The sequence below is a fragment of the Felis catus genome, chromosome B1 (genome assembly GCF_018350175.1).
Source record: "Felis catus isolate Fca126 chromosome B1, F.catus_Fca126_mat1.0, whole genome shotgun sequence".
NCBI classification, from domain to species: Eukaryota; Metazoa; Chordata; class Mammalia; order Carnivora; family Felidae; genus Felis; species Felis catus.
Window position 1 is genome coordinate 143,891,638 of NC_058371.1, and position 24,659 is coordinate 143,916,296.

A 24,659-nucleotide genomic window follows, 5' to 3' on the forward strand; every position below is an offset into this window, starting at 1 on the left:
ATTCTAAATGACAGATTTGCTGGATAGAGTATTCTCGGCTGCATATTTTTTCTGTTCATCACATTGAAGATTTTCTGCCATTCCTTTCTGGCCTGCCAAGTTTCAGTAGGTCTGCCACTAGTCTTATCGGTTTCCCTTTATATGTTAGAGCGTGTTTATCCCTAGCTGCTTTCAGAATTTTGTCTTTATCCTTGTATTTTGCCAGTTTCGCTATGAAATGTTGTGCAGAAGATTGATTCAAGTTACGTCTGAAAGGAGTTCTCTGTGCCTCTTGGATTTCAATGCCTTTTTCCTTCCCCAGATCAGGGAAGTTCTCAGCTATCATTTCTTCAAGTATACCTTCAGCACCTTTCCCTCTCTCTTCCTCCTCTGGGATACCAATTATGCATAGATTATTTCTCTTTAGTGCATCACTTAGTTCTCTAATTTTCCCCTCATACTCCTGGATTTTTTTATCTCTCTTTTTCTCAGCTTCTTCTTTTTCCATAATTTTATCTTCTAGTTCACCTATTCTCTCCTCTGCCTCTTTAATCCGAGCTGTGGTCGTCTCCATTTTATTTTGCAGCTCATTAATAGCATTTTTTAGCTCCTCCTGGCTGTTGCTTAGTCCCTTGATCTCTGTGGCAATAGATTCTCTGCTGTCCTTTATACTGTTTTCAAGCCCAGCGATTAATTTCATGACTATTATTCTAAATTCACTTTCTGTTATATTGTTTAAATCCTTTTTGATCAGTTCGTTAGCTGTCGTTATTTCCTGGAGATTCTTTTGAGGGGAATTCTTCCATTTAGTCATTTTGGATAGTCCCTGGAGTGGTGCGGACCTGCAGGACACTTCCCCTGTGCTGTCTTGAATAACTTGCATTGGTGGGCGGGGCCGCAGTCAGACCTGATGTCTGCCCCCAGCCCACCACTGGGGCCATAGTCAGACTGGTGTTCACCTTCTCTTCCTCTCTCCTAGGGGCAGGATTCACTGTGGGGTGGCGGGGCCTGTCTGGGCTACTTGCACACTGCCAGGCTTGTGGTGCTGGGGATCTGGCATATTAGCTGGGGTGGATCAGCAAGGTGCACGGGGGCAGAAGGGGCAGGCTCAGCTCGCTTATCCTTAGGTGATCTGCTTCGGGAGGGGCCCTGCGGCACCAGGAGGGAGTCATACCGGACACCGGAGGGATGGATCCGCAGAAGCACAGCGTTGGGTGTTTGCAAGGTGCAAGTAAGTTCCCTGGCAGGAACTGGTTCCCTTTGGGATTTTGGCTGGGGGATGGGCAAGGGAGATGGCACTGGCGAGTGCCTTTATTCCCCACCAAGCTGAGCTCTGTTGTCAGGGCTCAACAACTCTCCCTCCCGTTGTCCTCCAGCCCTCCCGCTCTCCGAGCAGAGCTGTTAGCTTATAACCTTCCAGATATTAAGTCCCGCTCGCTGTCCGAACACACTCTGTCTGGCCCCTCCGCTTTTGCAAGCCAGACTTGGGGGCTCTGCTTTGCCGGCGGGCTGCCCCTCCGCCCCGGCTCCCTCCCTCCAGTCCGTGTAGCATGCACCGCCTCTCTGCCCTTCCTAGCCTCTTCCGTGGGCCTCTCGTCTGCACCTGACTCCGGAGAATCCGTTCTGCTAGGCTTCTGATGGTTTTCTGGGTTATTTAGGCAGGTGTAGGTGGAGTCTAAGTGATCAGCAGGATGTGGTGATACCAGTGTCCTACGCCGCCATCTTCCCCTACATTTATTCTTTAAAAGACTCTATAATTGTCCTTAAGACTTAACAGTCTTTAGATTAAACTATGTATTGTTTCAATGTCAAAAAAATGTAAAAGATCTCTAAAAACTGAAGCAGTAATTGCCAAAGCAAATGATCATTTAAAATCTGCCTATGCTATCCAGGCAATTTAGACATGGTAAATATACTCCTCCCTGTTCCCTCAACCATGCCAGACACAACTAATCCTTTTCTACATATTGCTCCAGGCAGTGACTAAAAACCAATGGAACTGACAGTCAAGATCCCTCAAATAGTTCTTTTCTAATGTGAGATTTTAATGTTAATATACTTTAAAATGGAAAGAAACCAGCAGATGAAAGGAAAAACAAAACCACCCAACAGTGACAGTGATGATCACATCTAATTATTTGTAGGAAAAGGAAGAGAGCAAAAGTAGAAGTGTTTTCAATACTTATGATTAAGTACCCAAATATGCTGGGTTCACCCTTCAAAAACTCTAGGAAATATTTCTCTGATATATCAGCACTTGTGTCAGTAAAAGAATTAAATGTTTCTGAACCCTCAAACTACATTACTTACAAAATACTTCAGTTTTAAAAGGATTGCTTTGGCTGCGGTGCTGAGAACAAGAGAAATAGGGAGACAGGAAGCAACCAAGGAAAGCAGTAAAGATGGCTTAGACCTTAGTGGTAACAGTTTTTACAAAATTTACCATTTACTGAGATAAAAATCACTGTGGAGAAGTAAGCTAAGAGTACATAGAGACGTTCCATTTTGGATGTGTCAAGTGTGAGACACATGATAAAGATTAGAGTGGTGAAATCAAGGCAAGCAGTTGGATAAACATAAGCACAGATGTCAGTGGAGAAGTTTGGGTTGGACATATACATTAGAGCGGTAAACATATATAAATGATACTTAGAGTCACAAAACTGAATGATAAAGAGCATCAAAAAAAAAAAACAAAAAACTTCCAGCTGGGGTGCCTGGCAGGCTCAGTCAGTAGACCATGCAACTCCTGATCTCGGGGTTGTGAGTTCAAGCGCCACATTGAGTGCAGAAATTACTTAAAAACAAAATCTTAAAACACACACACACATACACACACACCAAAAAACCAGCTCACATCATGCTTAATGGTAAAAGATTGAATGGTTTCCACTTAAGATCAGTAAAGAGGCAAAGAGTACCCTTTTTCACCGCTTCTAGTCAACATTATACTGGAGATCTTAGTGCCATAAGGCAGAAAAATAAACATACAAGGCATACAGACTGAAAAGGAAGAAATACAACTGTCTCTATTTACAGATGATAAATTTATGTTAATTTATAAAAATCTATAAAAAATCTATAAAATCTATTAGAACTAATAAGAGAGGTTAGCAAAGTTATGGGATAAAAGGTCAATATACATACTTAACTGCATTTCTATATATAGGCAATGAACAATTAGAAATTGAAATTTAAAAAACAATACCACTTAAAACAGCACCAAAAATTATTAAAGATTTAGGGATAAATTTGATGAGACCTATAAGAACTGTGCTGTGAAAACTCCAAAATGGTACTGAAAGAAATTAAAGGAAGACCTGTATAAACATATATACTATGTTCTTATATAAGAAGGTGCAAAAGTGGGCGCCTGGGTGGCTCAGTTGGTTAAGTGTCCAACTTCGGCTCAGGTCATGATCTCACAGTTTGTGTGTTCGAGCCCTGTGTCAGGCTCTGTGCTGACAGCTCAGAGCCTGGAGCCTGCTTCGTTCGGATTCTTGGTCTCCCTCTCTCAAAAATAAATAAACATTGAAGAAAAAAAAAAAGAAGGTGCAAAAGTGTTGGGGAGCCTGGATGGCTCAGTTGGTTGGGTGTCCGACTTCGGCTCAGGTCACGATCTCACAGCTTGTGAGTTCAAGCCCCGTGTCAGGCTCTGTGTTGACAGCTCAGAGACTGGAACCTGTTTCGGATTTTGTGTCCCTCTCTCGCTCTGCCCCTCCCCTGCTCATGCTCTCTCTCTCTCTCTCTCTCTCTCTCTCTCTCTCTCAATAATAAAAACATTTAAAAAAAATTTTAGAAGGTGCAAAAATGTTAAGATGTCAGTGTTCCCCAAATCAATCAATAGATTCAACAGAATCCAAATCAAAATCTCAGCCAGTCTGTTTTAGTAGAAATTGACAAACTGATTCTAGACTGATATGGGAATGCAAAAAACCTAAAAAAGCCAAGAGAATTTTGAAAAAGAACAAAGTTGGAGGACTTAACACTTCATAATTTCACGATTATTATAAGGCTATAGTAATCAAGACACTACCATGTAAGGAAAAGGAGAAGGTCCAGAAATAGCTCAAAATGAATCACAGACCTAAGTGTAAAACTAGAAACCATAGACCTGATCATAGGAATTAAAACTACAGACGTTTTAAAAGAGAACATAGGAGGACATCTTAGTGATTTCAGATTTGGCAAAGATTTCACAAATAGGAAACAGCCTAAATTATAAAAGAAAAAAAAAAAGTCAAACTGAATCAAAACTTAAAACTTTGTTTTTCAAAACACATTGTTAGGAAAATCACAGACTAGAAGAAGATATTAACACCGCAAAGGACTTACACCTAAAATATATAAAAAATTCTTACAACTCAAGATAAGAAAAAAAAAAACAGTAAAAATGAACAAAAGATCTGAATAAACACTTCAAAAATGAAAGTTATATGGATGACCAAAAAAATCACATGAAAAGCTTATTGTTACGAAAATACAAATAAAAATTACCATGAGATATTATTTCATACCTATTAGAATGGCTCAAATTTTAAAAGACTGACCATATCAAGTACTGGAAAGGATGTGGAGGAACTGGAACTCACTCTCATACACATTCCACTGGGAATGTAAAATGGTACAACTACTTTGAAAAAAAAAACAGTTTTGGCAGTTTCTTATAAAGTTAAACATACACCAATTATATCACTTAGCCATTCTATTCCTAGGCATTTACTCATAAGAAATGAAAACGTATATCCACACAAAGACATATATGTTTACAAAAGCTTTATTATGTAGCAGCTAAAATCTAGAAACAACGAAAATGCCCACTAACAGGGAAATGAACAAAAAAAAAGTATATAAAAAATACTGGTTGGGGTGCCTGGGTGGCACAGTCGGTTAAGCCTCTGACTCTTGACCTCAGCTGGGGTCATGATCTCACGGTCTGCGAGTCTGAGCCCCATATCAGACTCTGCACTGATGGCATGGAGCCTGCTTGAGATTGTGTCTCTCTTTCTCTCTGCCCCTCCCCAGCTTGTGCTCTCTCTCAAGATAAATAAAGTTGGGGCGCCTGGGTGGCGTAGTCGGTTAAGCGTCCGACTTCAGCCAGGTCATGATCTCGTGGTCTGTGAGTTCGAGCCCCGCATCGGGCTCTGGGCTGATGGCTCAGAGCCTGGAGCCTGTTTCCGATTCTGTGTCTCCCTCTCTCTCTGCCCCTCGCCCGTTCATGCTCTGTCTCTCTCTGTCCCCCCAAAAATAAATAAACGTTGAAAAAAAAAAAAGTAAGATAAATAAACTTAAAAAAAATGTTTAAAAAAATACCATTGGGGCGCCTGGGTGGCGCAGTCGGTTAAGCGTCCGACTTCAGCCAGGTCACGATCTCGCGGTCCGGGAGTTCGAGCCCCGCGTCAGGCTCTGGGCTGATGGCTCAGAGCCTGGAGCCTGTTTCTGATTCTGTGTCTCCCTCTCTCTCTGCCCCTCCCCCGTTCATGCTCTGTCTCTCTCTGTCCCAAAAATAAATAAACGTTGAAAAATGTTAAAAAAAAAAAAAAAAAAAACCATTAGGCTACTTACTAGATGCTACTATGTAAGTTACATGATCTCTGGGCTTTTATTTTCTCATCTTCAGAAAAAAGAAAAATACCACCTACCCCACAGGCTGCTATTAGGCTCAAATAAGACATAAATGATACAAACTGATGAAACAATAATAGAAACAACTACTAATTTCTACTACCCAGCAAGGAAACCAGCTTATTGTCACAAGAGTAAAGGCATAATGTTTTGATATTTTCTGCTTCCAAACAAGCGGTTCAAATGTCACAAAGGGAAGGCTATGCACTTTCACAAGTTAGTTTGTTAGTTTTTGTTAAGTATAGTTAACTTTGTCATGTACCATTTTAAGCCTACTTTAGATAAGGATAGTCCCCTCCTCATTTAAAAAAGTTAAGGATCTCAGGAAAAGTAGCAAAATAATAAAATAAAACTTGCTTATTTTAATTATGAGGAAAAGAAATATTAATGTTAAAAGTAAATGGAACTTGAAGGAGACTACAAGAAAAAGACAGTATCAGTGAATTCTGTGAATTAACATAAAAAATGTCACTAACCAGACATTATTGTGCATGCATTTTAAAGGGACAATATCAACATATAAGTATTCTCTAAACTGAAATACCTTCCAGTTCTTGTTGAATACATGCAAAATTAATACGTATACATATGTATGTATACATACTCAAATATTTTTATTTTTAAATAAACTGCCTCAAAAATTTTCTCCAAGAAATACCAAAAAGTAATTTGAATAGACTGTCCTGCCAGAGAAAAAGCTATAATGTTGTTAAAAGGTGCACTAGAATATTTTGTGTTCTGGACAATAAATAGGTTTAATAACCATAGAAAAAATAAATAGCTATATAAGATTATCAAATATTTCCCTTTAATTAAGGATTCTTATATAGTGAAACAAATCTCAATGTTTTTTACCAGCCAGAAGAAACATCATTTGACAGTGTCCTTTTCATATTACCAGAAATTATGCCTAAAAGCATCATGCATATGTAAATGCAATCTTTTACCTTCAACATCATCTGAAAAGGTAGACAAAAATAAATAAAAAGTGGGTGGTGAAGAAAATAGTTTCTATGTAGCAGTATCCACAATAAAATAAATAAGAGCTTAAAAATGTCAAATGAGCAATATAATCCCTTGGAAAGAGAGACTCAATCACTTTATCAGATATCTGAGATAGCCTAAAAGAGATATAGCATATGCTATATATTGAGGATTATGAGACAGATTTATCAATTAACGATTCTAAACTATCCCCAAAATAAAGAACTCTAAAATGGAGTTCGTTATGTCAGCTAAGAATCACCTTTTGATGAAGTAGTAGAAAGTATCAATAATAAAACTAAAGGGCATATTTCCCAATCCAGATTTTTAATTGGCCCTTTCAGGATAAGTTAATTTCCAGAACAAAGTTTAAGTTCCTATTTTAATCTTCCCCAGAAAAAGTGATTCTACTACTGTTTCTCTGAAGAAGTGTTTATGTTGTTTTATTCAAAGAATCATTTTTGGATGCTGAATTAAAAATGAGCTCAAACACACATAGACAAACAAAAACTGACTCTAAACACGATTATATTATAAATTTGTAAGAAAGAAAAACTACCTAACTAAAAATATTGCTGTACACGATTTTTTAAAACAGAAAAATTATCTGCTGTAAACTAGAAAAAGAGCTAAATTTCTAACCCGAAACTAAGAGAACAACAAAAAAAGGAAATGTCTTTTATCATAATGTGTTCTAACAAGTGTATTGTACCTAATTTTCTCATCTGAGAAATAAATAGGAAAATAAGTATCTTTTTCTTCAAAGTGTGTTCTTATGTGTATTGTATTTAAGTGTTGTCCTGTGACTGACAGCCTCTTATTCCATGGGTACCAAATCATGTTTTCTAAAGATTTTTTCGCCCCTGACAAATTAACAAAGTGAAGTTTTAAGCTAGATATCACAGAGAAATAAAAATTTAAGAAAAAGAGTATTTAAGTCCAAGAAATTGTGACCATTCAACACAACCCAATCTCAAATGTTTCTAGTACTGGTATTCTGTGAAGTTAATATCTGTATCTATTTCCGCTCTGTTATTATCATAATAAAATATGTACAAACGCATAATTATCTACATTTATCATTTGTCTACAGAATTTCAAGAGATCCTATAATTTTAATCTAAATTAGACTTCTAAAATGCACAAATATGTCCACCCTTCTGGCTGTCTAGAATAATGAAACACCGACTGTCCTCCTGCAACAGGTAATCTGATGTGAAGAATGCATTCTTCAACAGCACAGTCACATGTTACTCAATGCACATTTTTTACAATACACAGAACAAAATGTATATGGACTTCTCTTTAAGTATTTCGCATACTGACAATAAAATGAAGTAAAATGACAGACTACCTTATTTTAAGTATGCAAGTAATTTGAAACAAAAGAAAAAGGAAAGATGTACCAAAAAAGTGTGTGAATTTTGAACTGATTCGTATCATTTCACACCAGACAGACAACATAAAGGAAATTCTAAATTCAGTAAGATGTTGCTCCTTATAAATTAACAAAAGTCCCATGTTAAAAGGAAAAACTCCGTAATTTGATATTGCTCACCAGATAATAACATATAAATGCAATAGCTTTTTTCAATAGCCAAAAATGATGTTTAGTCCAGAAACTGCTAATATTCATACTACTTAACTAAAACAAATACAAAAGGAGGGCAAAATTTATAAAAAAGAAGAATCTAATTTCATCTCCAAATAACATACAAAGTAATCATTTTAAAGACACTTTTCTGGGACTAAGCTTATGCCTTTCCTTTATTAGTTAAAAAAGAAAACAAACCCTTATAAATAAATTTATAAATTCACCTTCAAAACCAGAAAAATTGGCACAACTCCAGGATATATAGCATATATTATTTTATGTACAGAAAACACAATAAAAGAAACTTACCTACTTCTTCTTCTTCATCATTAGATATTATATTATACAGTGTGTCCAAAGCATAACCTATTATTTCAGAATCCGAACTGGAAAAAAGAAATTATTACACTTATACACTGCTAGAGTATAAACTGTTAATGACCATTTTTAGACAGTTATTTAGCAAGACTGTATAAAACATTAATCTAAAACTACCCTAAGAGGGGTGCCTGGGTGGCTCAGTTGGTTAAGCATCCTACTCTTGGTTTCAGCTCAGGTCATGATCTGACAATCATGAGGCTGAGCCCTGTGTCAGCCCTGGATGGTGTGGACTGCTTGGGGTTCTCTCTCTCTCCCTCTCTCTCTGTCCCTACCGCCATCATGCTCGCTCTCTCTCAAAATAAATAACAAAAAAGTAAAATTAAAAAAGCTACCCTAAGAAAATATCAGAGTGCAAGCGTAAAGAATGTATAAAGGTTTGGGGCGCCTGGGTGGCTCAGTCGGTTAAACGGCTGACTTCAGCTGAGGTCACGATCTTGCCGTCCGTGAGTTCGAGCCCCGCGTCGGGCTCTGGGCTGATGGCTCAGAGCCTGGAGCCTGCTTCCGATTCTGTGTCTCCCTCTCTCTCTGACCCTCCCCCGTTCATGCTCTGTCTCTCTCTGTCTCAAAAATAAATAAACGTTAAAAAAAATAATAATAAAAAAAAAAGAATGTATAAAGGTTTATTTGTAACAGTGGAAGACAGAAGCAACCTAAATGTATAATAATAAAAAATAGACACATACAGCAGCAATGAAAGTATTTTTAAAGCAAAAAAAGTATTTTTCCTTTTTTTTAATTTTTTTTTTAACATTTATTTATTTTTGAGACAGAGAGACAGAGCATGAACGGGGGAGGGTCAGAGAGATAGGGAGACACAGAATCCGAAACAGGCTCCAGGTTCCGAGCTGTCAGCACAGAGCCCGATGCGGGGCTCGAACTCACGGACCACGAGATCATGACCTGAGCCGAAGTCAGACGCTCAATCGACTGAGCCACCCAGGTGCTCCAAAAAAAGTATTTTTAAAGAATGTTCAATGACATGGCAATTAAAACACCCTTGATAGGGGTGCCTGCGTGGTTCAGTCGGTTAAGCGTCCGACTCTTGATTTCTGCTCAGGTCATGATCTCACAGTGGGTGAATTTGAGCCCCACCTTGGGCTCCCTGGTGACAGCTTAGAGCCAGCTTGGGATTCACTCTCCTCTCTCTGGCCTTCTCCAACTTGCATGCATGCATACATACTCTCTCTCTCTCTTAAAATAATTAAACATAAAAAAAAATTAAAAAAAAAACCACCTTTGATAAAATGTCAGTAGAAAAAAAATTAAATATAAAATTAATGTACTGAATGATCCCATTTAGCAAAAGATACATACACATTCCTGTGTGTATCTATATGTTTTTTTTTTTAAAACAGCTTACAAATAAATTTGTAAAACAAAATTACACTTTAAAACTAGAAAAATTAATACAAACCAGGTAATTTTATGGGTATGTGTTTATGTTTATATATATGTTTCATGATATATATATTTAACAGTGTGATCCTTAGTTGTACTACTAGAGTTTGTTTCACTGCTCTATACTTTATTACCTAAAAACAAGCACACAAAACAAAAGTCTTATGGTAAACATAATACTATTTATAAAATCAGGGAGTATAAGATTATAGTTGTTGATAGACAAATTTTGAAAACATGATGGACGATGATGGCATTTAGTGTGGAAAGCAAGAGTGAAATGTAGGTCACAAAGATTCAATAAATATGAAGAAGTAATTACGAATGATAAATGAAAGCTAAGATGAGGGACAAAGGGGATCACAACCAGAGGATGTAAATTTCAAATGAAGTTTTAAAAATTATTATTTATAAAAAAATTATTATTCACCATTTTGCTTTTGAGAAATCTTGAGGAGCATCTTTTAAGAAAGTATTAAGGAACTGAGAATAGAAAGAAATTTCCTCAAGATAATAAAAGAGAATCTATGAAACTCCCAGATCATCATATGTAATGGTATAAAACTGAATGCTTTCAACCTAAGATCAGGAACAAGATCATGATGTTCCCTCTAGCCACCTCTATCCAACACTGAAATGGAAGTTCTAGCTAGAGCAATTGAGCAAGAAACGGAAATGAAAGGTATACAGATTTGGAAAGGAAGAAGTAAAACTACACATATTCACAGATGACATGATCTTGTATACAATCATAAGGAATCCACTAAAAAGTATCAGAACTATGAATGGATAAAGAAGATGCAGTATATACACACACAATGAATTTTACTCGGCAATCAAAAAGAATGAAATCTTGACCATTTGCAACAACGTGGATGCAACTACAGTGTATAATACTAAGCCAAATAAGTCAATCAGAGAAAGATAAGTGTCATATGACTTCACTCATTTGTGGATTTTAAGATACAAAACAGATGAACACAGGGAAAGGTAAGCAAAAATAATATAAAAACAGGGAGGCAGACAAACCATGAGATTCTTAAATACAGAGAACAAACTGAGTGAGGGTTGCTGGAGGGGAGTTGGGTGGGGGGATGGACTAAATGGGTAAGGAGCATTAAGGAGGACACTTGCTGGGATGAGCACTGGGTGTTATACGTAGGGGATGAATCACTAAATTCTATTCCTGAAATTGTTATTACACTATATGTTAACTAACTTGGATGTAAATTAAAAAAAAAAGTATCAGAACTAATAAATTCAGCAAAATTGAAGAATACAAGCTCAAGGGGCGCCTGGGTGGCGCAGTCAGTTAAGCGTCTGACTTCAGCCAGGTCACGATCTCGCGGTCCGTGAGTTCGAGCCCCGCATCAGGCTCTGGGCTGATGGCTCAGAGCCTGGAGCCTGTTTCCGATTCTGTGTCTCCCTCTCTCTCTCTGCCCCTCCCCCGTTCATGCTCTGTCTCTGTCCCAAAAATAAACGTTGAAAAAAAAAAAATTAAAAAAAAAAAAAAAGAATACAAGCTCAATATAAAAAAATCAATTTATAGAAATGGCATTTCTATATACCAGCAATGAACAATGAGTAAACATAATTAGAAATTAAGAAAACAATTCAGTTTAAGTAACAAAAAGAAGATTAAAATACTTTGGAATGAATTTTACTAAAATTGTACAAGAATTGTACACTGGAAACTATAACACATTATCGAAATAAATTACCCAAGACTCAAATACTTGAAAAGACATTCTGTGTTCATGGATAGAAAAGGAATATTATTAAGATGGTAATATATCCCAACTTGATTTATAGATTCACACAATCACTATAAAAATGCTAGCTGCCATCTTTGCAGAAATGGACAAGCTGATCATAAAATCTGTATGGGAATGTACAGGATCCAGAATATATCTAAACCTATCTTCAAAAAGAAGAGCAAAGTGGAAGAACTCATATTTCCTGATTTTAATACATATCACAAAATGGCAGTAAATAAGACTGTGGCGCTGGCATAAAAGATAGACATATATATCAACAGAATAAAGAGTCTAGAAATAAAGCCTAACATTCATTTTAACTGACTTTTGGCAAGAATGAAAAGAGCATTCAATGGGAAAAGAACAATTTCTTCAACAATTTGTGCTAAGACAGCTAAGTATTCACATGCAAAAGAATGAAGTTGGACCCCTACTTCATACGATATACAAAAATCAGCTCAAAAGGGATCAAAGACCTAAATGTAAGAGCTAAAGTTATAAAACCCTTAGAAGAATCATAGGTATAAATCCTCAAAACTTTGGATTAGGCAATGGTTACTTAGATATGACATCAAAAGCATAAGCAAGGAAAGACAAAACAGATAAATTGGACTCTGTCAAAATTAAAAACTTCTGTGCTTCAAAGGACACTATCAAGAAAGTAAAGGGGTACCTGGGTGGCTCAGTCAGTTAAGTGTCTGACTTCAGCTCAGGTCATGATCTCACAGTTTGTGGGTTCGAGGCCCAGGTTGGGCTCTGGGCTGACAGTTCAGAGCCTGGAGCCTGCTTCAGATTGTGTCTCCCTCTCTCTCTGCCCCTCCCCTTCTCGTACTCTGTCTCTGTTACTCTCTCTCTCAAAAATAAACATTAAAAAATTTTTAAAAAAGAGTAAAAAGACAACCCAAAGAATGTGAGAAAGTATATCCAAATCAAGTATCTGATAAGGGACTTATAACCAGAATATACATACAATCCAACAATAAAAAGACAAGTAACCCAATTAAAAATAGGCAAAGATTTGAATACACATTTCTCCAAAAAAAAGCATTTAAATGGTCAATAAGCACATGAAAAGATGTTCAAAATAATTAGTCATTAAGGAAATGCAAATCAAAACCAAAATGAGATACCAAGTTGCACTCACAAGAATGGCTGTTAAGAAGGGAAAAAAAAAAAGACAACAACAAATTTGTTGGTGAGGAACAACTAAACCTTCATGTACTGCTGGTGGAAATACAGAAGAGTTTGGCAATTCCTCAGAGCTAACCACATGCCCTGACATTTGCATGCTTATGGATAAAACACACGTTCACACAAAATCTAGCAAATAAAAATTCACAGCAGCATTATTCATAACAGCTAAAAAATGAAAATAGCCCAAACATCCATCAACTGACAAACTGGGTAAACAAAATGAGATATATCCCTACAATGGACTAGTATGCAGCTGTAAAAAGGGAATAAAATACTAATATATGTTACAACATGAATGATCGTTGAAACACGCTAAGTGAAAGAAGTCAGACACGAAAGTAACATATTGTATGATTCCATTTATATGAAATGTCCCAAACAGTCAAATCCACAGACACAGAAAGTAGATTAGTGGCCAGGCACTGGGGAGAGGAGGGTATGGGGAATGATGGCTAATGGATACAGGATTTCTTCTGATGTGATGAAAATGTTCTGGATTTTGAGGTGCCTGGATGGCTGAGTCAGTGGAACGTGCAATTCTTATCTCGGGTTGTGAGTTCGAGCTTCATGTTGGGTGTAGTGATTACTTAAAAGTAAAATCTTTACCAAAAAAAAAAAAAAGAAAATGTTATGGATTTAGAGAGTGGTGATGGTCACACAACTCTGTGAATATACTAAACCCACTGAAATGTATACTTCAAAAAGGTGAACTTTATGGTAAAAAAAATTGTATCTCAATTTTTAAAATTACTATCTAGGCATCATGGTTTGGAAACAGTGAGAAATTAGAAAACTTTCAGGCTCTGAGTGTAGGACTTTGGAGAATGAGCAGTCTCTCCTCAATATGGTTGTTAAGAGAAGCAGAACCACAGACAGATGCAGAGTTTCAAGCCACATCAAGAAAGGGAACAGAGCTCTCTGTGATGCAGCCAAGGATGAAGAGGATTCAGGGGAAGAACTTTCAGAGTGTTAGTTGGAAAGGCCAGGAGAAGAAGCATAAAATAGTAATGAAGAGGGATGCATGGCTGCTTCAGTGCATAGAGCATGCATGACTCATTTGATCTCAAGGGTTGTGAGTTCAAGCCCCAAGTTGGGTGTAGAGTTTACTTAGAAAAACAAACGAACAAACCCCACAAAAAACAACAGTAATGAAGATGAGATGTGGAAAGAGATGGCCTTTTCTTTCCATGAAGTTAAAAAAAATAACCCAAGGGGCGCCTGGGTGGCTCAGTCGGTTGAGCATCCAACTTCCACTCAGGTCATGATCTCGCAGTTTGTGAGTTCGAGCCCCGTGCCGGGCTCTGTGCTGACGGCTCGGAGCCTGGGGCCTGCTTTGGATTCTGTGTCTCCCCTTCTCTCTGGCCCTTCCATGTTCATGCTCTGTCTCTCTCTCTTTCTCAATAATAAATAAACGTTTAAAAAAAAAAATAACCCAAAACACTTTGGAAACAGAAGGCAATTGACAGGTATCAGAGGCAAATGGAAAGGGAATTTATTTTGACACAAGAAAGGGAGTGAAACACAAGAAGGCTCATAGAAATTTAGCTTTGTTTCTGTCTAAAAGGCAGAATAAAACAAGCAGTCTCTAACATGATACAATTATGAGTTCATACATTCACAGGCTAATGGTACACCCTTTTTCTAAGCATGGTGCCTGGCACATAGTTAATGTGCAGTAAATGTTTTAAAAACTCAACTTCTTAACCTTTATATCAAGAATTTCTAATATCTACACATTTATTTTCTGCTGTGTGCTTAAAATGACAATAAAAGCCACTTTACATAAGAGGTAACATTCTATTTTCCATACTGAGATGTTAGTCATTCATTACTAACTTTGTAAGATCAATGAGAAAATGTGCACATGGAATAAAGACACATGGAATAATATAAAAGAAAAATTACAGATCGTATGTATGCGTAGTCATCACACTAAAGTTTTTTTGATCTAGGTTCCATTTTCTCTAACTTGGAATATTATTTAAAGCAAGTAACTAACTTTAGATTACTTTATTTATAGTTTTCCACTAACGCTATAACAAGTTACCACAAACTTAAGCAATACAAATATATCACCTTACTGTTCAGAAGTCTGAAATGGGTCTCAATGGGCCAAAATCAAGGTCTCAGCAGGGCTGCCTTCCCTTCTATAGGCTCTAAGGGAAAATCTGTTTCCGTGCCTTTTGCAGTTCTAGAGGCCCAGTTCCTCTACCTTTGAAGCCAGCAACCACACATCAAGATCTTATCCTATCACCTCATTCTGACCTTCTCTTTTGCGTTCCTGTTCCACTTTTAAGAAACGTTGGGATTACACTGGGCCCACCAGGATAACCTAGGATAATCTCCCCATCTCAAAGTCCTTAATTTAATCACATCTGCAAAGTCCCTTCGGCCGTGTAAGGTAACATCCAGAGGTGGTGGTAATTAGGATGTGAACATCCTTAGGGGGTCTATTATTCTGTCTACTATAGTTACTCACTATGCCGTTAATAAAACAGTCCAGGAACACCTGGGTGGCTCAGTCAGTTAAGTGTCCGACTCTTAATTCCAGCTCAGGTCTTGATCTCAGGGTGTTGAGTTCAAGCCCCACACTGGGTTCCACACTGGAGGTGGAGCCTACTTAAGAACAAACAAACAAAAAAACAGTCCTGGGGTGCCTGGGTGGCTTGGTTGGTTAAGCATCTGACTCTTGGTTTCAGCTCAGGTCATGATCTCACAGTTTCGTGAGTTAATGCCCCATATTGGGCTTTGTGCTGGCAACATGGAGCCTGCTTGGGATTCTCTCTTTCCCCTCTTTCTGCCCCTATCCCGCTTGTGCTGTCTCTGTCTCTCTCAGAATAAAACTTAAAACAAACAAAAAAGCAAAGGCCAGATAGTCCTGACATATCCAGTGTATTTATTCAAATGCATTAGAATTAGTTGGCTTTGAAAAGATAGCCAATGTGGGTTGTACCCACTGACAGGAGGAAAGAATCTAACTGGTATGAATAAGCAGCTAGGCATTGCTAAAATATAACTGAAATAAGAGGTTATGAGGTTAGACAGGCAATACCAAAACCTTCAAAAAGTTTATATGCTTTGCTTGTTTAAGAACTTAGATTAGGGGCGCCTGGGTGGCTCAGTTAAGTGTCCGACTTCGACTCAGGTCATGATCCCACGGTTCATGATTTTGAATTCTGACAGTGCAGAGCTCGTTTCGGATCCTCTGTCCTCCCTCTCTCTGCACCTCCCCAACCATGCTTGCACTTGCGCGCTCTCTCTCTCAAAAATAAATAAATATTAAAAAAAAGAAAGAACTTAGACTTCACACTGCACTGAGCTGGTGAAATGCATGAAGTGAAAAAAGATTTATATATCAGATAGGTAATTCTTATAATGCACAGACTGAATGGAGGGACAAAAAGATCAGAGGCAAAGAATACAGTCTGGAGGTAGTAGTTGTTTAAAACTATGTCCAAAAATTCCTTGGTACAGATCCCTTCAAAAGATGGAACCTAATCTTCCTCCTCTTAAGTGTATGCTGTATTTATTAACTTGCTTCTAACAAACAGAGAGCGGTAGAATTGATGGTATGCAACTTCTGAGACTAGGTCCCAAAAGGCATTTTCGCCTTCTCTTTGCTTTCTCTCTAAAAGTGCTTGTTCTGGGAGAAGCCAGTTACCATATCATAAAAATGCTCAAGCAGTCCTATAGAGAGAGCAACATGGTGAGGTAGTGAAGCCTCCTGCCATCAGCAAAGTAAGTGAGCCATTTTGGAATCACATCTTCCCAATCAAGCCTTCAGATGACTACCATCCTGGCTGACATCTTGGTTGCAACCTCATGAGAGACCCTGAGCCAGAACCACTTAGCTAAGACACTTCTGAATTTCTCATCCACAGAAAGTGTGAGATAATAAGTATTTATTATTTTGAGCCACTAAGTTTTGAGGTAATTTGTTATACAGCAAAAGTAATAATAATAATAAAGATAACTAATACAAGGGTGCCTGGGTGGCTTAGTCAGTTGAGCATCCGGACTCTTGATTTTGGCTCAGGTCATGACCTCCCAGTTTGTGAGACTGAGCCCCACGTCAGGCTCTGTGCTCACAGTGCGGAGCCTACTTGAGATTCTCTCTCTCCCAATCTCTCTGCCCCTCCCTTGCCCACACTCTGTCTCTCAAAATAAATAAACATTAAAAACAAAAAAATACACACACACACACACACACACACACACACACACACACAGAGGCTCTGAAAATTGATTCATTGATTGATACTCAGCTAGAACTAAAAATCAACAAAGGAAATAGAAAGAAATGTATGGATTTTGGTCTGCAGGAGCATAATGGGTTAAGGAGAGGGATGAGTTCAGCATGAATCCTACAGTTTCTTGCTTGAATGGAACAGTATTACCACCTAGGTTGACCTGGGTCAAAGGCAGTTGAAGGAGATGGTGGAAGGCCACAATTAGGAGCAGATAAATTAACTCTTGAACATTCTGAACTTGAGATATTGATGAGAGATCTTGATATGGTAGAAATGTACATTGAGCAGTTAAAGGTTGTAACATATATTTAACTAGATATAAGATTTTTGAAAGCTATTCATGCATAGTTGTTAATTAAAACCAAAGATGCAAATAAAATCTCTTAAAGAGAAATTGGAAGTGATAAAAATAGGCTAGTGATCTTTCTCTTACGATATGCTCAGACTTAACACTTCACTCTATTAGTCCAGTTTCTTTCTCCATAAAGACAAGTCTAGATAAGTGATATACCATAATATGTATTTTATGTTATAGAACAGTATATTACAGTATATCTAATTGAATATCAAAACATCCAACTGACCAATTCAAACCACAAATCTTCAGCTTTTAATGAGATGTCATTCCATTTTCACATAATGGAAAGATATCAACCCCTGAGATTCTATCTGTCTTAATGGTTAGCACAGTGGTTTGCACCTAGTATCCAATTAGTATTTATTGAAACAACTGAAAATAAAAACGTAATAACCTTAATAAGTTAATCATTTCATTTCTAAAATAGTGACTCTAAAACAAATGAATTAAAATTGCAAGAAAATTAGGGAGAAAAATCATCGAAAACAGACTTACCGATCTGTTTGTAAAACATGGATAAGATGTTCCATAGCTTGTATACCTACTTCCAAGCGGTATTTCTGCACAAAAGAAAAATGTTGTTAAAGTAACTAATATCCAACTTAATAAAATTAGTAGGTGATAAAGCATTACAAACCTTAGATAATGATTTGAGAGCACGAACAGCATTTCTTCGGTCATCCAGCAAAGTAGATGAAGCAACTCTGTCACAAAGCTTTTGAATCTGTCATTAAAAAATGAAATAGCATAAACAGAACTTAAAAAAGCAAAAAAGAAACATGAAGTTCTCCCCCTAAATTTATACCATCTACTTTCGAAAACAAAAATCAACAAATGGGATGTCATGGGAATTAGGTGCTTTTATAATCTCATTACAGACAAACAGATTTCTCACAGAGACTTGAAAAACAGAAGTGGTGAAAGAAAAGTTAAATGAAATAAGTCATATAAGTTGAGGAATTAAGAGAAATCATTAGTATAATCAGAACTTTGTAAACATGCAGCTTACAACTGTTTGAGCCAAGAGGAAAGCAGGGTTATGGTAGAAGACGGGAACTTATTTAAAAAATTTTTTGAAATAATAATTGTTTATAACTTCACCCTAATATTTCCACTATGTATTTGAAGAAGAAAAGACGGAATTATATACCAAAAATATTAAGTTTTTGGGTGCCTGGCTGGCTCAGTCAGAAGAGAATGCAACTGTTCATCTCAGGGTCAGGAGTTTGAGCCCCACATTGGGTGTAGAGATTACTTAAATAAATAAATAAAAACTTAAAATTTTAAGTTTTAACTGTGCCTCAAAATCTATAGAGATGAAATGTTTCCATTATAAAAATTTGTAATAAATTTGCAGGTATTAAAGTTCAAGTTGCATTTTATTTTTTTAATTTTTTTTTCAACGTTTTTTATTTTGGGGACAGAGAGAGACAGAGCATGAACAGGGGAGGGGCAGAGAGAGAGGGAGACACAGAATGGGAAACAGGCTCCAGGCTCCGAGCCATCAACCCAGAGCCTGACGCGGGGCTCAAACTCACGGACCGCGAGATCGTGACCTGGCTGAAGTCGGACGCTTAACCGACTGCGCCACCCAGGCGCCCCAAGTTGCATTTTAAAATAAACCTTCCAGGGGTAGCCAGGGTGGTTCAGCTGGTTAAGCATCCAACTCTTGATTTTGGCTTGGGTCATGATCTTACGGGTCTTGATATCACTAAGACTGCAGAGCCTGCTTGGGATTCTCTCTCTCCCTCTCTCTCTGCCCCTCCCCTGCTTGTGCACTCTTCTCAAAATAAATAAACTTAATAAAATAAAATAAAATAAAATAAAATAAAATAAAATAAAATAAAATAAAGTAAAGTAAAGTAAAGTAAAGTAAAGTAAAGTAAAATAAAATAAAATAAAACTTTTGGGTATTTAATTTACAATGGGAAAAAAACTGGAGACAGCTGTCCCTCAAGAGAAGAAAAACTAGGGGCGCCTGGGTGGCTCAGTCAGTTGAGCATCTGACTTCCACTCAGGTCATGATCTCGCGGTTCATGAGTTCGAGTCCTGTGTCGGGCTCTGTGCTGACAGCTCAGAGAGCCTGAAGCCTGCTTCAGATTCTGTGTCTCCCTCTCTCTCTGCCCCTCCCCTGCTCATGTTCTGTCTCTCTCTGTCTCAAAAATAAATATAACATTAAAAAAAAATTTTTTTTAAAAAGAAGAAAATAAATTATACATTCTTTGGTAGAATATTATGCAGCTACTCAAAACAATTAACTGTACTGATATGAAAATACAATGATTTAATAAACAGTGGGGAAAAAAGAAAAGCAAGTTGTAAAACTACATGTAAATTATGAGCCCACTGAAGCAAAAGTACTAAACTGTGCATGTAAAATTGCATTAAAAAAAATTGGAAACTTAAAACTATAAAACTTCTAGAAGAGAGCGTAAGAGAAAATCCTAGTAGCCTTTAATAAGGCAAAAACTTCTCATACATACTAAGAGCACAATCCATAAAGAAAAACTAAATAAACTGGACCTCATCACTTCTGTTCTTTAAGACACTCTCAAGAGAATGAAAAAATAAACCACCAACTGGATAAAAATATTTGAAAATATCTGATAAAGAATAGTTCTTAAAACCATGATACTTGGCTCCTGTTAAGTTCTAACAGTTACTATTTTAATGACTGTTACTAAGATTCTATAAGTATTATGGCATATCACTCACACTTTTGTATCCTATGTATCTGAATTAGTGGTGTTTAAATACATACACTGTTTTCCAAATTATGTTCTGCAGACTTCTAGTGTCCCAGAAGATATTAATAGATTTCTTATGATCGCAGAACCAGCAGGAAACACAAGGTTATACAAAATTAAATAGGTTTCTGCACTGCAGGATTTCTAAAAGTCTTTACTATGCTGATTTGCATTTCTTCATACTGCAGACAGAGTATGATAACCAAGCATAGCCTTACTCTTTGATTTTATTCATTCTAACTGCTCACATTTAAAAATTATTTCTACCTTAAACTATATTTACCTTTGTAATAATTACATTGACTTTCCAAAACACAAATAATACAACTTTCTCTTCATTAAATAAATACAACTTTCTCTTTATTAAATAACTGATTGACTTTTTCTACCACAATTTGTTTTTTACCATTAGAAAAACTACATAACTATCTCTTGAAAACATGAAGCTTGCTACTTTCTTTCAGCTTAAAGAATTTCTTAGTCCAAAAATAGTTTTCCTAAGTATGACTATAATTTCCTTTACTTGGGTCTTGTACATCTTTTGTTAATTTTTTCTAGGTCATTTATAACTGATACTAGGAATTGAAATCATTTATAGGCATTTTCTGCTTTTTACGAGCCCTAGACCTTAGCACCAGTCCTAGACCTCGGATTCCCAACTCTCATGGAGTACTGAGTTCTAGTACCATGCAGGGCTTGAACTCGAGCTTCAGCCTCAGAATCCTCTATAGTTAGTATATAGAAAGCCCTGTGTCAAAATATGACCTTCTGTGTCTAGAAACCCTTCAATTATTTGTTGAATGTGAACACTTGAAGGCTACTTGATACTGAAGGAGAAACTCAGCTTTAGGAATTTTGGAGATGATCATAATCCTAGAGTTTGGGGGTTTGCTTTGTTTTTATTTTCCGTCTTTTATTTTGTGCTCTAAATATGCTAATATTTGAGTGTTGTCAATTTTTTTTTACAAAGCTTTGAGATATACACAAAGATAATCTCAGTTGTTATGAAGATAAATACAACCTAAAATAGCAATGAGGTTATTTTACCTATTAGACTCACTAAGATTAAAATTAAAATAATAGTACCAAATATTCTATGATATCATTTCTATAAAATAAAAAAACAAGTAACATTAATCTGTGTTAGCAGAAGTCAGGATAGTGGTTACTCATGGAGAGAGGCAGTGACCGGGAATACAAAGGGGACTTTTTGGGTCTTGATAATGTTCTGTTCCTTGATCTGGGTGCCGGTTACATAGGTGTGTTCAGGTTGTGAGGTTTACATATTTGACATGCATACTTTTCTACATACTTTAATACATTTAATAAAATGATTTTTAATTATTTTTAAAATATTTTATTTTTAAGCAATCTCCACACCCAACATGGGGTTCGAACTCACAACCCTGAGACCAAGAGTTGCACACTCTACCGACTAAGTTCGCCAGGCACCCCAATAAATTTTTTAAAATAGAAATATCTATGGAGGTTCCTCAGAAAATTAAAAATAGACCTACCCTATGACCCAGCAATAGCACTGCTAGGAATTTATCCAAGGGATACAGGAGTACTGATGCATAGGGGCACTTGTACCCCAATGTTTATAGCAGCACTTTCAACAACAGCCAAATTATGGAAAGAGCCTAAATGTCCATCAACTGATGAATGGATAAAGAAATTGTGGTTTATATACACAATGGAATACTACGTGGCAATGAGAAAAAATGAAATATGGCCTTTTGTAGCAACATGAATGGAACTGGAGAGTGTGATGCTAAGTGAAATAAGCCATACAGAGAAAGACAGATACCATATGGTTTCACTCTTATGTGGATCCTGAGAAACTTAACAGAAACCCATGGGGGAGGGGAAGGAAAAAAAAAAAAAAAAAAAAAAAAAAGAGGTTAGAATGGGAGAGAGCCAAAGCATAAGAGACTGTTAAAAACTGAGAACAAACTGTGGGTTGATGGAGGGTGGAGGGGAGGGTGGGTGATGGGTATTGAGGAGGGCACCTTTTGGGATGAGCACTGGGTGTTGTATGGAAACCAATTTGACAATAAATTTCATATATTAAAAAAAATAGAAATATCTAGGATAGGCAAAGATATATTAATTAACTTGCTTATATTCTACCAAAGGGAAACTAACCTAAAAAAGTGGCAATTTGGCAAAAACAATTACAACCTAAAATACTCATACCCTTTTTTTAGCCAGGCATTCCTACTTCTAGGAATTTACTCTTTAAAAACACCCCCACAGTTACATAACGTTTTATACTAGGATGTTTTTTGTAGCAATACTTTTAATAGCTAAAAAGGAAATCCAGTTCCCGCCACATAAGAATATAATAAGAAGTCTGCAACTGGCACTCCAGAACTCAGACTTCCAGCCTTCACAACTTTGAGCAATAAATTTCTGTTAATTGGAAAAAAAAAAAAAAAAAAAAGGTGGAGGGGAATCTAAAGGTTCATCTATCAATCAGAGAGTAATTAACATATGGTACACAGATACTATGCAGTTGATCAAATGAATGAATCAGAGCCATTTTTTTTTAATAGAAAAAAAAGTGGACAAAAATTATAAGCAGTATGTTTGGCATTAGTTCATTTTGGTTTAATATGATACTATTAATAAACAATGTGAATATGTATAGAAAATATTAAGACGATGTACCACATTGCCATTTGGTAGGTTGCTGGAAATGTTCATTTTTTACATTATTTCTCATGTTTGAATTTTGATAAAATAGGAATTACCTTTATAAACAAAAAAGAGCAATAATGGAGTAAAGCAAAATGGTTTATGTTTTGTTGGAATTTCTAGGATATTTTCATGACTGACTGAACACATCTTTTCAAATGCTATCTTCACTCTGATCAAAATAATATGAAATCAGAGGTGCCTGAGTGGCTCAGTTGGTAAAGCATCTGCCTCTTGATTTCAGCTCAGGTCATGATCTTGTGGTCGTGAGATCAAGCCCCTGCACTGGGCTCAGCGCCGACTGTGGAGCCTGCTTGGGATTCTCTCTCCCTGCCCCTCCCCTGCTCATGCCCTCTCTAATAGACTTAAAAAATTAATAGTATGAAATAAGCTCTTAATTGATAAAAAAATAAACTACCATAATAAAAATATCCTCAATTGGCCCCCTGTTGCTTATAAAGTCCAATTTTTTTTAACTAGAATGCAGTCATTGCTCAGTTAATATACACACACTGAGGACACATGTATTTGTTCTTGTACTAACCAAAATAAGATATGGTCTCTCACCACACGGAACTTGCACAGGAAGACAGTCACATAAATATAGAATAATAACAAGTTAAAGGTATATAAGTAAGTGCTGGGTAAAGCTGGGGCACAAAAGAAAACAGTCAATTCTATGTGAAAGTGAAACTGCTACAGACTGAATGTTTATGTCCTCCCCCCACCCCTCCCTGGGCCTCCACCCCCAATGCAAATTTAGAAATCCTAACCCCTAATGTGATGGTATGAGGAGATGGGGCTTTGGGGAAGTGATTAGGGAATGAAGATAGAGTCCTCATGAATGGAATTAGTGCCCTTATAAAAGAGACTCCAGAAAGCTCCGTCTCCCTTCCTGACAAGTAGGACACAGTGAGTAGATATATGGAGGAACCAGAATGCAGGCCCTCAGCAGACACAGAATCTACCAGTGCCTTGATTTTGGACCTTCCACATTCCAGAACTGTGAGAAATAAATGCGTGTTGTTTAAGCCACACCCAGATTATATTTCTGTTGTAGCAGCCCAAACAGATTAAGACAGATACTGTTTAAGAATGGTATATTTAACTCAGGCAACACCAGATGTTGGCAAAGATGCAGAGAAAGAGGATCTCTTTTGCACTGTTGGTGGGAACGCAAACTGGTGCAGCCACTCTGGAAAGCAGTATGGAGGTTCCTCAAAAAGTTACAACTAGAACTACCCTACGACCTAGCAATTGCACTACTAGGTATTTATCCAAGGGATACAGGTATGCTGTTTCAAAGGGACACATGCACCCCAATGTTTACAGCAGCACTATCAACAACAGCCAAAGTGTGGAAAGAACCCAAATGTCCATCGATGGATGAATGGATAAAAAAGATGTGGGATATATATATATATATATATATATATACACACATACATACACATACATATACACACACAACGGAGTATTACTCTGGGAATGCAAGCTGGTGCAGCCACTCTGGAAAACAGTATGGAGGTTCCTCAAAAAACTAAAAATAGAACCACCCTATGACCTAGCAATTGCACTACTAGACATTTATCCATGGGATACAGGTGTGCTGTTTCGAAGGGACACATGCACCCCCATGTTTATAGCAATACTATCAACAATAGCCAAAGTACGGAAAGAGCCCACATGTCC

The 24,659-nt window shown here is 37.0% G+C and overlaps 1 protein-coding gene across 2 annotated transcripts in view; it reads right to left on the bottom strand.

Moving 5' to 3' along the window:
- USO1 (USO1 vesicle transport factor) overlaps nt 1-24,659 on the bottom strand; it is a 95,154-nt gene that overhangs the window by 51,093 nt on the left and 19,402 nt on the right. For both annotated transcript variants that reach the window (XM_023253040.2, XM_023253041.2), the window contains exons 2-4: nt 18,158-18,244; nt 18,016-18,080; nt 8,492-8,568 (exon numbers count right to left, since the gene is read on the bottom strand). In XM_023253040.2, the coding sequence (XP_023108808.1) occupies nt 8,492-8,568; nt 18,016-18,080; nt 18,158-18,244 (229 nt within the window). The remainder of the gene's footprint in view (nt 1-8,491; nt 8,569-18,015; nt 18,081-18,157; nt 18,245-24,659) is intronic.